The following is a 14,490-nucleotide window of genomic DNA, read 5'->3' as shown; positions in this document are numbered from 1 at the left end:
ATACTTTGAACATGTTATTAGGAGACACCAGTCTGTAGAGAAGACATCATACTTGGTAAATGAGGGTCAGTGAAAAAGAGGAAAACCCTCAGTAAGATGGATTGACCAGGTGGCTGCAACGGTGGGCTCCAACATAGCAATGATTGTGAGGATGGTGCAGGACCGGGTAGTGGTTTGTTCTGTTGTACACAAGGTCGCTATGAGTCAGAACTGACTCAGTGGCACCTAACAACAACAATAGTATAGTTTTAGCAGGATTTGGGGAAGTGAGGGAGTGAGTTCAATCTGTTATCCTTAAATGTAAGTCCTGTCCTTGGTATTTCCTGTTTGTCTTCAGGATTTCTTTGAAAATACTTTAATTTTTTAAAAAATATTTTGTATGTGTGTACTATAATTTAATAATTTGCCTATTCTTGAATTGACTGTTGAGAAAGCATAGTATTGGTTAAGAATGTGGATTCTGTAACCATAACTGCCTGGGCTTTTTCAAATCCTTGCTCAACTACATACTAGCTGTGACTCTGGACAATTTATTTCATTTCCTTGTTCCTCAGTTTCTTCTTATAAAATAGGTAGAATATTTACCTACCTCATAGCATTATTGTAAGGATTAAAAAAGTTAATATGTATAATGTATATAAAGTATTTAAAACACAAAAGGTTATATAAGCTTTAGTTGATAATGTAGTTGATTTCCCCATTTATGTGCTTTAATAGGAGAACTCTGCTTATCCAGCTTGGTCTTGATGAAGTTGATTGGTTAGTGAAAAAGGTTAGTTAAAGGAATCGTAGAAACTGAAACAGAGGACTTGAGTTCTAACCCTGTTGGAGCAGTGTGTATTGGATTAAACCCTTTGCCAGAAACAACAGAAAAAGCCAACCAAAAATACGTAAATAACTGAAAGAATAAGATCAATTAGTATAGGCAAGACTTTGAGGAGCTATAATTCTTAAGAGAAGGAAAGCACATATGGTGAGCTACATGAACCTTAGCCTTTTCCTTGAGGACATTTGCAAATCATGGTGAAGGGAAGAAAGTCCTAATGGGTTGAGTAGACTGAAGTCAGAATTTGGTGTTGTCAAAATGGCTGGGAGTTGGAGACAAAATCCTGGGGAGCAGGGAACCACAGAAAAAAGCCTAAAAGTCTGCATACAGATTCCTGTGAAATTATTGGTCGGCCCTTAAACTGTGTAGGTGTTAGACAAGAGTACAAGACACCCAGCATAAGTTAGCACCTAAGAGGTTAAATTGTTGAGCAGAGATGTTAGCAGCTGAGGTGCTGTGAAGACACAGATTGGAGGTCAAGCCCTGCCAAGGTAGAGGGCCTGAGAAAACAACCCAGTTTTCAGTGGACAACCCAGAAAGACCATGCCCTGGAAGTAAAGGTAAAACTGAAATAGATGAGTCTTAACAAATCTAAAAACCAAGTCTTGACAGCATCAAGGTAATCTGATGTTGTTGCTGTTTTTTTTGTTTTATGCCCTCTAGTCAGACCTGACTCATAGCGACCCCTCCTTGGGTTTCCAAGGCGGTATCACCTTCCTTCTGAGGAGTAGCTGGTTAGCAGTAATTAACGGTAATTCCTGGAAAGAGGGTCTTCCTCTTTTTCACTGACCCTCATTTACCAAGTATGATGTCTTCTCTACAGACTGGTGCCTCCTGATAACATGTTCAAAGTATGTGAGACACAAGCTCACCATCCTCCCTTCTAAGGAGAATTCTGTCCACACTTCTTTAAAGAAGAACTGTAATTCCTGGAATGAATTACAGTTATCTGTCAAAATGATTCTTTTTACAAATTATTTTTATCTTTTCTTCTATTTTTAAAAATATTTAAAGATCCAATAATATCTATATCACTTATGTCTCTGTTTCTAATATCTGGTTTTTCCCCTTAGTTTTTGGTCATTTGGCCTTATTTTTCAGAATACCTTCAGAATACTTACTTTGATAGGTAGACACACAGAACTGCAGCAGGGAGTGCCAAGTATTGGGAAGGATAAAGCTGGGAACAAACTCGCAAAAGGAGGCTCACTGAGTTGGAGCCAACTTGATGGCACCTAACAACAACAATAACAATGTACTTAAGGCCGTACTTTGGCTTTGTGGACTTATTTGCATTTACTTCAGCTTTAGCTTGAACTTGTATGTGAGAATTGATGATTTGTTCCCCTGGCCTTGTTCTTTTTCTCCTTTTTAATTTTTACTGTGATTTGAGTGAAAGTTTACAGAGCAAATTCATTTTCCATACAGTAGTTCATACATGGTTTGTTTCATGACATTGACTGCAATTCCCCACAATGTAACAGCTCTGTTCCCACTTCTCCTTAGAGTTACCTCTTCCCTGTGTCCTTCCCTCCTGTGCATTCCTGCCCCCTGAGTTATCTCCCGTGCAAACACTGCCCTTCTGTTCTCCCACAATTGATCTCTCCAAGGAGTGTATCTACCTGATGTAAACATTCACCACAAATGCCTGTCTTTTGTTTGGCTGGAAGCCACAGGAGTGAGTCTAGTTCCAAACCTGAAGTAACTGGAGTCCACATTCTTGACAGTCTCACCAGGCTCTATCTCACCAGTAAATCTGGTCTTTCTTTTCTTTTTAATGATTTTGAGTTTTGTTCCAAATTATTCTGCCACTCTGTCCAGGATCTCCTGCACTGATCCTTCTCTGAGTTGTTGACAGTGGTAGCCAGGCACCATCTAGTTCTTCTGGTCTCATGGTCATACAGGCTGAGATTGCATGCTCTGCTAGTCTTGGACTAATTGCTTCCATGCATCTTTGGTTTTCTTCTCCTGGTCTTGTTTTGACTGATGATACTGAGCTTCTCCATTGCCTCTTTCCACAGATGTAGATTATATGATTCTTGGCAAAGTCCACATGTACAGTCACTGTTTATGTTTTTGGAAAAAGGTATTTGCAATGAATAAGTGGTTGGTCTTGCAAAGCTCTTATCATGCAACCTCCTGCATTGTTCTATCACCAAGGCCATATTTTCCAACTCCTGATCCTCCTCCTTCTCAATTTTCACATTCCAATCACCAGTAATTATCAATGCCCCTTGATTGCATATCTGATCAATTTTAGACTGCAGGAGGTGATAAAAGTCTTCATTTTTTCATCTTTGGCATTAGTGGTTGGTGCATAAATTTAAGTAATAGTTGTACTAACTGGTCTTCCTGGGAGGTGTATGGGTATTATCCTATCACTGACAGGGTTTTATTCAAGATAGATCTTGAAATTTTTTTTTTTTTTAATGATAAATATGATGCCATTCCTCTTCATTTTGTCATTCTGGCATTGTAGAATGTATGATTGTCTGATTCAGAATGGCCATTACCAGTCCATTTTTGCTCATTAATGCCTAGGAGATAGATCTTCATGTATGCCATTTCATTTTTGACAACTTCCAGTTTTCCTTGATTTCATACTTTGTACATTCCCCAGTCTGATTATTAATGGATGTTTGCAACTATTTCTTTTTATTTTGAGTCATGACATATCAGCAGATGAAGGTCCTGAATTATTTATTCTATCACATCATTAATTTGACTCAAAGCAACTCTTCCCTAGTTGTATTTTGAGTTCCTTCTAATCTGAAGAACTCCTCTCACAGCATTATATCAGCGTTCTGCTACTATCCATAAACTTTTCTCTGGCCAGTAGGCATATGAAATGATTTTCAGCATCCTTTGTTATCAGGGAAATGTACTAAAACCATAGGGAGAAAATCCTAAGATGCCGCTGCTTACTCCCCTAAATGGTTCAAATGTGTTAGTTAGACTGGCAGTATCAAGTAGTGACAAGTGGAGCAACTGGACCTCTTGTCACACTACTGATATGAGGATAAATTGCTACAACACATTTCAGAAAACTATTTGGGTAGTATCTACTAAGCTAAATGTAAGTATACCCTGTACGCCAGATGTTTCCTCCCAAGAATGTACAGAAATGGGTCCTTATGTCAGGTGGATCTTGGCTGAAAGCAAAGAATACCAGAAAGATGTTTACTTGTGTATTGACAGTGCAAAAGCATTCAATTGTGTGGATCATAAGAAATTATGGGCAACGTTGAGAAGAATGGAAATTCCAGAACACTTAATTGTGCTCATGAGGAACCTGTACATAGACTAGGAGGCTGTTGTTTGAACAGAACAAGGGGACAGTGCGTGATTTAAAATCAAGAAGGGAGTGTGTCAGAGTTGTATCCTTTCACCATTCATATTCAATCTGTATGCTGAGCAAATAATCCCAGAAGCTGGACTATATGAAGAAAAATGTGGCATCAGGATTAGAGGAAGGCACATTAAGAACCTGCGTTATGCAGACGACACACCCTTGCTTGCAGAAAGTGAAGATGACCTGAGTGGTGAAAATTAAAGACTATGGTCTTCAGTATAGATTACATTTCAACATAAAGAAAACAAAAATCCTCACAACTGGATCAGTCAGCAGCAGCATGATAAATAGAGAAAAGATGGAAGTTGTCAACGATCTCATCTTACTTGGATTCACAGTCAACACCCATGAAAGCAGCAGTCAAGAAATCAGATGACATATTGCACTGGGCAGATCTGCTGCAAAAGACCTCTTTATTTTTTATTGTGCTTTTGGTACAAGTTTACAGAGCAGTTTGTTTTACATTCAACATTTTGTATACATTTGGTTTCACTCCCCAGTTACCATCCCCAACCCTAACCCACTCTCTTCCCCTCCCTGCCCAGTAACATCCCTGTCCTCCCCCCCACACACACACACATACACATGGGCCCTCATAGTTGTGGACTTCTGTGTGTCCTGCATTTCCTCCATTGAATGTTGCCCCTCTGGTGCCCTGTGGTCAATTGCTCCGAAGGATGCATCTCCATAGAGTATGTGGGTGCATCACTTGGTTGAATGGTCTATGTGTACGTCTTACTTACTATAGGTATTATGAGAGCCAGCCCCTGGGAGTGAGTTTTATTCCAGGACCGAAGTGAATCCTAGGGCCATAATATTGGGGGTCCCACCAGAGTCCATCCGACCAGTAATTCTGGTCATTATTGTGTTTTTGGATTTTGTTCCACATTTTTCCTCCCACTCTATCCAGGATCTCCAGTTTTGATCCTTTCCTGAGTGGTTGGCATTGGTAGCTGGCACCATCTTGTTCTTCTGGTCTTGAGGTCCATCATGTCCTAGGGCTGATTGCTTCCAAATGCTCTTGGTTTTTTGCACTCTTCTTAGCTTCCGACAATAGGAGACCATCAGCTGCATCTTAGACGGCCACTTGAAAGTTTTTAAGACCCCAGTCACTACTCACCAAAGTAGGTTGTAGAACAAGATTTTTATGTATTGTGCCAGTTGAGTCTGGTGTCCCCCAGTACTATGGTCCTGAGTCGGTAGATCCATTGGATGTCTCTCCCATGGTGTCTTGCTGTCTGTGAGGGATTGCTTTATGTCTGTCTGCTATTGTTTCTGTAAGGATTGCAGGTATTTTTTATCACTGGTATCTGTGCAAGATTAGCCTCAGCTGAATCTGTCCTTGGTCTAGTGTATAATCCTGTTCACTGGCCCCCATCTGGTCTTCTCAGATGTTGATGTGTTTAACTGTAGCCTGGTGTTTGGTGTGCAAAAGACCTCTTTAAAGTGCTAAAAAGCAAAGATGTCTCTTTCAAGACTAAGGTGCGGCTAACCCAAGCCATGGTATTTTCATTCGCCTCATATGTATGTGAGAGCTGGATGATGAATAAGGAGGACCAAAGAAGAGTTGATGCTTTTGAGTTGTGGTGTTGGTGAAGAATACTGAAAGTACCATGGACTGCCAGAAAAACTAACAAATCTGTCCTGGGGGAAGTGCAGCCAGAATGCTTCTTGGAAGCGAGAATGGCAGACTTTTTCTCACCTACTTTGGTCATGTTGACAGAAGGAACCATTCCCTAGAGAAGGATATCATGCTTGGTAAAGTGGAGGGTCAGCAAAAAAGAGGAAGGCCCTCAATGAGATGGATTGACGTAGTGTCTGCAATGACAGGCTCAGGTATAGCAAAGATTTGTGGGGCTGGCACAGAACTTGGCAGGGTTTTATTCTGTTGTGCATAGGGTCGCTGTGAGTTGGACCTGACTTAATGGCACCTATTCTGGTTACCTTATGCTGCCCTGACAGGAATATACCACAAATGGGATGGCCTTAACAAACAGGAGTTTATTCTCTTACAGTTTGGAGGCTTTAAGTCCAAGTTCAAAGTGCCAGGCTCTAGGGGCTGGGTGAAAGCTCCTCAACCTTGGGGTCCAGCTCTGCCTCCTGCTCCCGGCCCACTGGAGCTAGAGGCGTTTCTTCACTCAGACAGCTGCTGGCTGCTGAGGCTGAAAAGCCCAAGGTTAACAAGCACAAAGTTACCAAAAGCCCAATGTTACCAAACCACGTGGCAGGCCATAAATTTAAGTCCATTTTAAGTCCCAAGGTTGGCAGAGCATGGCAGGTGTGCCATAAGTTAGAGACCATTCCCAAGGCTTCTGCTTATATACAGGAGGCAGACCACATCCCCAAAGCAGCTACTCAGCTGCTTGTGGTAGATCCCACCATGGAGTTGACTGCCAGTCTCATCATGGGGAATAACTACCACCAGCTGCCCAGCCACTCCACCAGGCTCAGCCAAGTTGACACACAAACATAACCACCACAGCACCTAACAACAACATGTCTGCCAAAAACCATATATAAAAGTAGTTATGTTTATTTCATATATTTGTGTGTATGTGTGTGTATTAATTGTGGAAAATATATAGGTAACAAAATATTTGTAAAATGGCTTTATTCTTAACAGCTCAAATTGGTAGCAAGCAAATGTGCTTTGACAGTGGAATGCATAAATACAGTGTGGTTATTTATAAAGTAGAATAGCACATGAAAAGGAATGATCTATCAGTACATGTACTATAATGTAGATGAATTTAGCAGATATTACTCGTGGAAGCAGCCAGTGGCAAGAGTACGTAAGTGGAATGGATTGTTTTACTTACATGACATTCAGAAGCAGACAAAGCTGTGATGATAGAGGTTCAAACAGTGGTTACCTTCAGTAGAAGGGAGTGTCGGTGACTAGGAGGGAGCACAGGTCTGCCTTCTGATGTTCTCAGAATGTTCTGTAGCTTGATCTTGGGTAGTGGTTACACAGGTTTGTGCACCTGTAAAAATTCATTGCACTGTACCTGAAGATTTGGGCATTGTACTATATAAAAGTTGTATTTCAGGTTTTTTTTTTTTTTTTAAGTTAAAAGAAGAAAATGACACCTAAAACAATGCACATCCATTTGCCAACTTTTTGATGTAAGACCAAGGTTTTTCTTTTGTGTATGGTGGTGGGTCAGTTGCCTTGCGTTCAACAGACATCCACACTTTCATTGCATTGTATATGAATGTCATGACCTGTTCTTTTAAATTGGAGCAAATACTTTAAGTCTCTTGTTCTTGTTTTTTTATAGTTGTCTTGACATATACCTAATTTGGCAGCAGTTTATGTTCTCAAAAGTATCTTGCCTTTATTAAGCCTCTAAAATATTCAGTCTATTTAATGAATTAAGGTTCCTTGTAAGTTTTCTCTGACTAAAATAAGTTTGAGAAATTCTTAACTAGATGCCTGCTAAAGTTCCTCATAGCTTGGAAATTTTATGGTTGTTAAATTTTTTACATTTTTCTCTATCCTCATTGTTCTGGTTACCTAGTGCCACTCTGAAAAGAAAATACCACAAATGGGATGGCTTGAACAAACAGGAGTTTGTTCTCTTACAGTTTGGAGGCTTTAAGTCCAAGTTCAAAGTGCTAGTCTCTAGGGGCTATATGAAAGCCCCTCGACCTTGGGCTTCAGCTCTGCCTCTTGCTCCCAGCCCACTGAAGCTAGAGGCATCTCTTCACTCAGGCTGCTGAGACTAACAAGCCCAAGGTCGACAAATAAAATGGCACAGTCCCAATGTTACCAAACCACACGACAGGCCATTAATTCAAGTCCACTGAAAGTCCCAAGGTCGGCAGAGCATAGCAGTCCACTGAACAATGACACAGCTACATGTAGGGTTCAAGCATCCTATAAGCTGGAGACCATTCCCAAAGCTATTTCTTATATACGGGAAGCAGACCACATACCCAAAGCAGCTACTCAGCTGCTGCAATAGATTCCACCATGGAGATGATTACCAATCTCACCATGGGGAATAACTACAGTCAGCTGCCCAGCCACTCAACCAGGCCCAGCCAAGTTGACACACACGTAACCACCACACTCATGGTATGGAGAATTTTGTTGCAACTCCAGTGGTTCCTGTGACACTAATCTCACAGCAGGCTCTGCCTCCCACAGTGGCCTAACTCTTCTCTCCTTTCTGTGCATCTCAGCTGCCCACTGCTGAAACTTCCCTTGCCAGGAACAGGACCTGTGGAATTCACCACTCCAGTGAAGGATTACTTGCCCCCGCCTGTGGACTCTGATCACAAACAAGGAGAGCCTACTGAGCAGCCGGAGTGGGTAGGTGCTCAGCAGGTTGCTAAGGAGAGCGCAGGGGGTGTGGTAAGGATTGGCTGAGCCAAGGTTGTGTGAGCGGAGTGGAGGTGGTCGGTTTCTGATTGGGGGATTCACGTATGTGAACAGCCTTACAGAGAACCAGAGAGGCACAAAGACACTTAGTTATACATTTAATGACTAACCTTTAGTGAAAGAAAATAACACAAAAATATGTCTTTCCTAGAAACAACGTAGCTCTGTGTCCATTTGGATGTGGGTTTATACCTTCTGGGGAGGGGCTCTGCTGGGCTGCTCACATGCCTTGCACAGGTGCCAGGCAGTGCCCCAGCAGACAAATAGATTATGTCCTCCTTGTGCTTGGGTGTGAGAGCCACTGAACATCCCTTGAGAAGGTTCTGTTGTTGGAGTCCTGATACTTTCTGGGGGCTGTAATGTGCACCTAATTTTTTTTCACACCTGCTACGTCTTATTTTATCTTCATAATCCACCAAGGTAAAAAGTGAAGGTTTTTGATCCCTTTTATAGATAAGGAAGCTGGAGCCCACAGTGATTAAATGCCTCAGTTAGGTAGTTAAATGGGGTCAAAGCTAGAACTAGAACTGCCCAGGTCTCTTGACCCCAGCACCACTTCTTCTTCTGGACCATTCTGTTCTCACTTCACTGTCCTTGGGCCAAGCACTGATACAAATGAGGAAAAAACAGCTTTTTTTTTTCCAGTTGAGGGTCCCACGCACAAGACCTAACTAATTGTAAGTGGACTCATTATTTGGAAATCATAGGAGCTTGATTAGCTTGTCTCTCTGCCTTTGGCCTGTCAGATAATGGGCCAAATAACCTTCCTCACATCTGTTGTGCTTTGCCTCCATGGATCAGTGGGACTTACTGAGTCTCTTGTTGAGAAAAACCAAAGCTCAAGGAAGAGAGCCCTTCCCCTCCTTCTGTCTGACATTGATTGCACATTCCTTCCCCATTTTCTTCTGGGTTAATGCAGCAGCCTAGTAACTCGTGATAAACTCTGCTCTACTGAAATAGAGGCATATCTGGTTACAACAACACTGGGTATCCAGGGGAAGGGCCCATGAAGGCCAGAGGAAGCATGGACCAGTGCTGGCAGAAACCAGCTCTGTGGCTTCACACCCCATCTTGACCATGGGCTCACTGTAGGACCTTCTTGGCTCAAACCTTTTTATTTTCATTATCTTTTGATGCAGTTTTACCACATGATGGAACTGATAGTTCACAGGAGGAAGTCTCTGTTTGTGGCCTTTCCCTGCCTAGTGGAGTTCCGTGGATCTGACAGTGTAGAATAGGTGGTTAGCAATGATGAGGCTGTTATGAAGTTTCCTTGTTTGTGAACTCTTAACTTTTTGATGCCCTTCATCGTCCTTGGATGATGACAGTAAGTAGATGTAACGTGGGGGCTCAGGAAGCAAAAGGTCATTCTTTTTCTCTCTTGGATTGGAGTCCACTCCCCTGCAGGATTGATAAAGGAGTCCCAGGCCTTGGTGCAGCCTCCTGGTGCCTTTCAGTTCAACAGTCATGTCACTTCCATTGACTGTTTATGATAAATGAAACAAAACAAACAAACAAAACCCCACAGGCCAGTGAGACAGGAGTGGTGAGGACTCTTGAGCTTTAAGAAACAGAACAGAGTAAATGTAAAGGCAATTCGTTGTGGCCCACAATGCTCACAGCTAGGGGCAGGGCGCACTCAAGTGCAGCATGGCATTGAGCCCAAAAGGAGTCTTAGGACCCATCTCTCAGCTCAGCCCTCTCTGGGCAGCTCCACTCTTGGTCTCCCAACAGCGGCTCTGGCAGCTCTAGCCCCATGTTCTTGCAACATGTGACCTCCTTGCACTGTGTTGCCTCTGAATAATGTTGTCTGCTTGTCCCTATAGCCCTGTGGTGGCGGGTAGGCATCATTATTTGGCTTCTTCACCTGAGTGAAAGGAGAAAAGAAAATTAGTAGTCTTGGTCACTGGGTAGCACATCCACAGAACCAAAATGTCTCTCCATCCTCCATTCCAATTCAATACATGTATGTTGTGCAGTGTGCCTGGCATGATGCTCAGGGTAGCCTACACAATACCTCACCCTCCCTTGAGGAGATTCTACTCTGGTTGAGGAGAGAAAACAAAGATGTCAGTTGAAAATAAATGCAGCATCTGTCAAAGAGACCCAGAAGCCAACTGATAGAGCTCCTAGTGGCCAAAACTGGAACAACAAAATAAATGAATTCATATTGGATTATATCCTAAAGTATAAAATAAATATCCATGAGTCCATACAGATATGAAAAAATGATTAAATAAATGAAAGAAGGAGAATAGCCAAATCTCCTGTGCAGAATTCCACATAATTTCAGCAGATACTTGGCCCTCAAGGATGTGGAACATAACTCCCCACTCTTCAGTGCAGACTGTGCATAGTGACTGCCATCCAAAGAGTATAGTGTGGGAATGGGGGAAAAAGAGTAACTTTTCTGTGGGGAAATCTGACAGACACTCCCTTAGCCAGCCACTTAAGGCCAACACTGGCACTGATACATCATGTCAACAGTGTGCTTCCTAACTAGGAGAGCTCAGTGAGCCTGATGGTACAATGCAGATATTTAATGGTGATGATAATCATGTGAACAAAATGGGATTCTCCTTATATGATCTTCCCCCAAAAAAAACCCATAACCCCAGTGTAATTGTGAGAAAAACATCAGACAAATCCCAGTTGAAGATTAACCTACAAAATACCTGACCAGTACTCCTCAGAACAGTCAAGGTCATCACAAACAAGGACAGTCTGAGGAAATGCCATGTTTAAGAGAAACCTAAAGATACATCCGGTTCTCGGTGGGAACTCGCATGGTTCAAAACCAGCCAAGCAGGCCGCTATGGAGGAGGAATCTTGGGAATCTGGGAGGCCTGGGTTTAATCCTGGGTCTGTATCCTGTCAGCTGTATGACCTTGGGAATATCATTCTAGCTCTCTGAGGCTTGGTTTTCTCATCTTTAAAATGGGGGTGATGGTAAGTACCACTTCCTCAGTGTTGTTGTGGCTCCTTGAATGTGTTAAATTGTGCAGGTTGCCTACTCTGGCATGGAAATGACAGCTGGCATTCATAGAGAGGGTCCCTATCCCCTCAGCATCACTGTGAGGCCCAAGACCCTTTCAGGATCATGAAGGGCCTGGGTGTGCTGGGGACCATGTGGTGCTCTGTTCTCCTAACTCACCATCTAGATCCAAGAAGGGCAACCTGTTCCAGGCAAACGTGATCATGAGTTGCATTAGAAACCTCTGGCAGAATTGCAGTCCAGTCTCCTGTCCTTAGCCCACTGTGGAGGAGGGCAGTGTTTAACCAGCCTCCCAAATGGGATGACAGGAACCTCTGACTAAGGTGAAAGTCTGGAGGTAACTCATTCTTCCGTGGAAGACTCGGATTTTACCCCAGGGCTGGGAGTCTAGCTTGAGCCCCTGTTCATCTCCAGGACATCGCCACTGTACTTGCAGTGAAGGCACTGCTAAACTCCAGCCTTGGGCCCTGCGGTTAAAGCCAAGGCCCTGGGAGCCATCTCACGCCACAGTGACTCTGCGACTGGACCCTGGGTGAGTGTTCCAAGGCCAGCACCAGGGCAAGGACTTCCTAGCCTGTCAGATCTCAGTCAGGCTGTTGGTGAAAATTAAGGAGTCAGAGAGTGATGGGAGAAGAGAGATCCTTTGGCTTTTCTTCTTGGCCACCCCACTCGCAAGTTTGCCATTTTTCAATTAGAGACCTCCGCTTCTCTCTTGTATGGAGCCCATGAAACGCCTGGCATGTGTGGCTCTTGATGGTTTGCTGTTGTTGTTATGTGCTGTTGAGTCGGACCTGACTCATAGCGACCCCTCCTTGGGTTTCCGAGGCAGTATCACTATGGAAGTAGATTGCCCAACCTTCCTTCTGAGGAGTGGCTGGTGGGTTTGAACTGCCAGCCTTCTGGTGAGCAGTCAAGTGCCTTAGGCACTACGCTACCAGAGCCTGTTTCCGTGCTCTGAGGTTATCAAAGCTGGGTTTATCCCCTTCCTGGCCCATGGAGCAACATGTGGGTGTGTGAGCGCCTTTCCCAGGGCTGAAGGAACTATATGAAGCTGGTGCTGACGGCCATGCTTGGTGTTCTGGGCCAGCCTGCGGGCTGAACTTTCAGGAGAGAACTCTACTCACAATTTTCAGCATCTTTGAGAGTCAGATGTGGATCAAACCATTATTGGAGAAGACAATTGGGTGGTGAAGTCCTGATTGTTTTTACTGGCTTGTTGACCTCATGCCTCGACAGTGCAGGTCATGTCTTGGGCCAGACTGTTCTGGGAGTGTACCGGTACCCCCACATCCTCAGGATCAGAACCAAGAGGTGAGGCTTCTGGATTGAGTTCCCGGGAAGGGCTTTGGCTGAAAGAGCAGTTTCATTTCAATAACAGGATGAGCCCACCTGCTGGGAGGGAGGAGGATGCTAGTGGGGAGTGCCTGGCGGTGACAGCAAGTTCAGAGTCCTTAGCTGGGTGACCCCTTTTTGGGAAGTCTGCTTTGATTCCCCTTTGTGACCTGGTAGCTTTCCCTGTTGTGGCATAGCTGTGCTGAAGGGACTTCATCTAAATCTCTCGTCGGCTAAACCAAGCTCCTTTATGGCAGGATGCTATCTTACTTACCATACTTTTTTTTTTTTTTTTAACTTTGAGAAGTTAGGTGGGAAAGGAAAGCAGAGAAGAGAGAATAGGGATGTCATCATAGAAGTGGTTTTTTTTCTTTTTTTTAGGATAGGGTGGTATATGTTTATTTGACTTAGTGAAGGAGAGTTAAGATGAGAGAATGCTTGCTGAAGGGGGTATTGCAACACAGGTGGTACAGCCCCTTTGCCCTGTACAATTCCTACGCAGTTTTTTTGGGTGATATCTCTCAGCCTCTATACTACCTGTTGTGTAACAAATTACTTAGCCACTGAAAATGACACACACACTTACTGTCTCACAGTGTCTGTGGTTCAGGCAGGCCTTCACTGGGTGCCTCAGCTCATAGTCTCTCAAGGTTGCAGCCAAGGCTGTAGTCATCTCAAGGCTTGATTGGGGGAGGATCTGCTTCCAAGCCTACTTGGTAGCTGTTGGCAGGTTCTTCTCAGGCTGTTGGACTGAGGGCCTTAATTCACTGGTTTTTGGTCTTGTTGTTGTTGTTATGTGCCCTTGAGTCAGACTCGACTCATACCAGCACCTCCTTGGGTTTCCCAGGCAGTATCACTATGAAAGTAGATTGCCCAACCTTTTTGGTCTTAGGCCACCTTAATTTTGTGCACGCTTCTCCAGAGCAGCTCACAACATGGCAGCTGATTTCATCAGAATGATGGCTCTGAAAGGGAGGAGAGGGGAGTGTCACAATTTTTGTAACCTAATCTCAGAAGTGACATTTCATCACTTTTATCATATCCTCTGTGTTAGACGCAGCCCACTCTCAAAGGTATGGGATTACACAAGGGTATGAAACAACAGGAGATGGAGATATTGGGGCCGTCTTAGAAGGCTGCCCTACCACAGTCTCCATCTACTTAGAATTCCTTCCTCTGTGCCCAGTGCAGCTGGACTCCATTAGCTCTGTGCTTCCTCTGTCACCTACTTAGGGTACCACACATTATCTGTTTCCAAGTTTAATATCAAGTAGGGGTTGTGATAGGGCCAGGACAGTGAGTGGTGGGCCTGCCCACACCCCCACTATCATTAACCTGCCTGCCATCTGCTGCCATCTGCATCTCATTTGTCAGAGAATTTGTCTGGAACTGGAGGCCTGAGGTGCTGGAGAAGTCATGCCCCTAGGAGCAGCTCTCTAATCCCTCAGGCAGAATAATCTAGCTCAATCCAGCTATCCACAGCGTTCACTCATCCAATGTTGTTGTTGTTATGTGCTGTCGAGTCGGACCCGACTCATAGCAACCCCTCCTTGGGTTTCTGAGGCAATATCACTACAGAAGTAGATTGCCACATCTTC

The 14,490-nt window shown here is 43.7% G+C and overlaps 1 protein-coding gene across 1 annotated transcript in view; it reads left to right on the top strand.

Moving 5' to 3' along the window:
* Nucleotides 1-14,490, top strand: part of LOC103206312 (SREBF chaperone) — a 61,257-nt gene that overhangs the window by 28,457 nt on the left and 18,310 nt on the right. Inside the window, exon 2 of the mRNA XM_007951758.1 lies at nucleotides 8,367-8,496. Within this exon, the coding sequence (XP_007949949.1) occupies nucleotides 8,367-8,496 (130 nt within the window). The remainder of the gene's footprint in view (nucleotides 1-8,366; nucleotides 8,497-14,490) is intronic.

The sequence above is a fragment of the Orycteropus afer genome, unplaced genomic scaffold, assembly GCF_000298275.1.
Source record: "Orycteropus afer afer isolate SDZICR_OR568_19922 unplaced genomic scaffold, OryAfe1.0 scaffold00311, whole genome shotgun sequence".
NCBI classification, from domain to species: Eukaryota; Metazoa; Chordata; class Mammalia; order Tubulidentata; family Orycteropodidae; genus Orycteropus; species Orycteropus afer.
The sequence above is the reverse complement of the archived record's forward strand: the minus strand, read 5'-3'. Positions and strand labels throughout refer to the sequence as shown.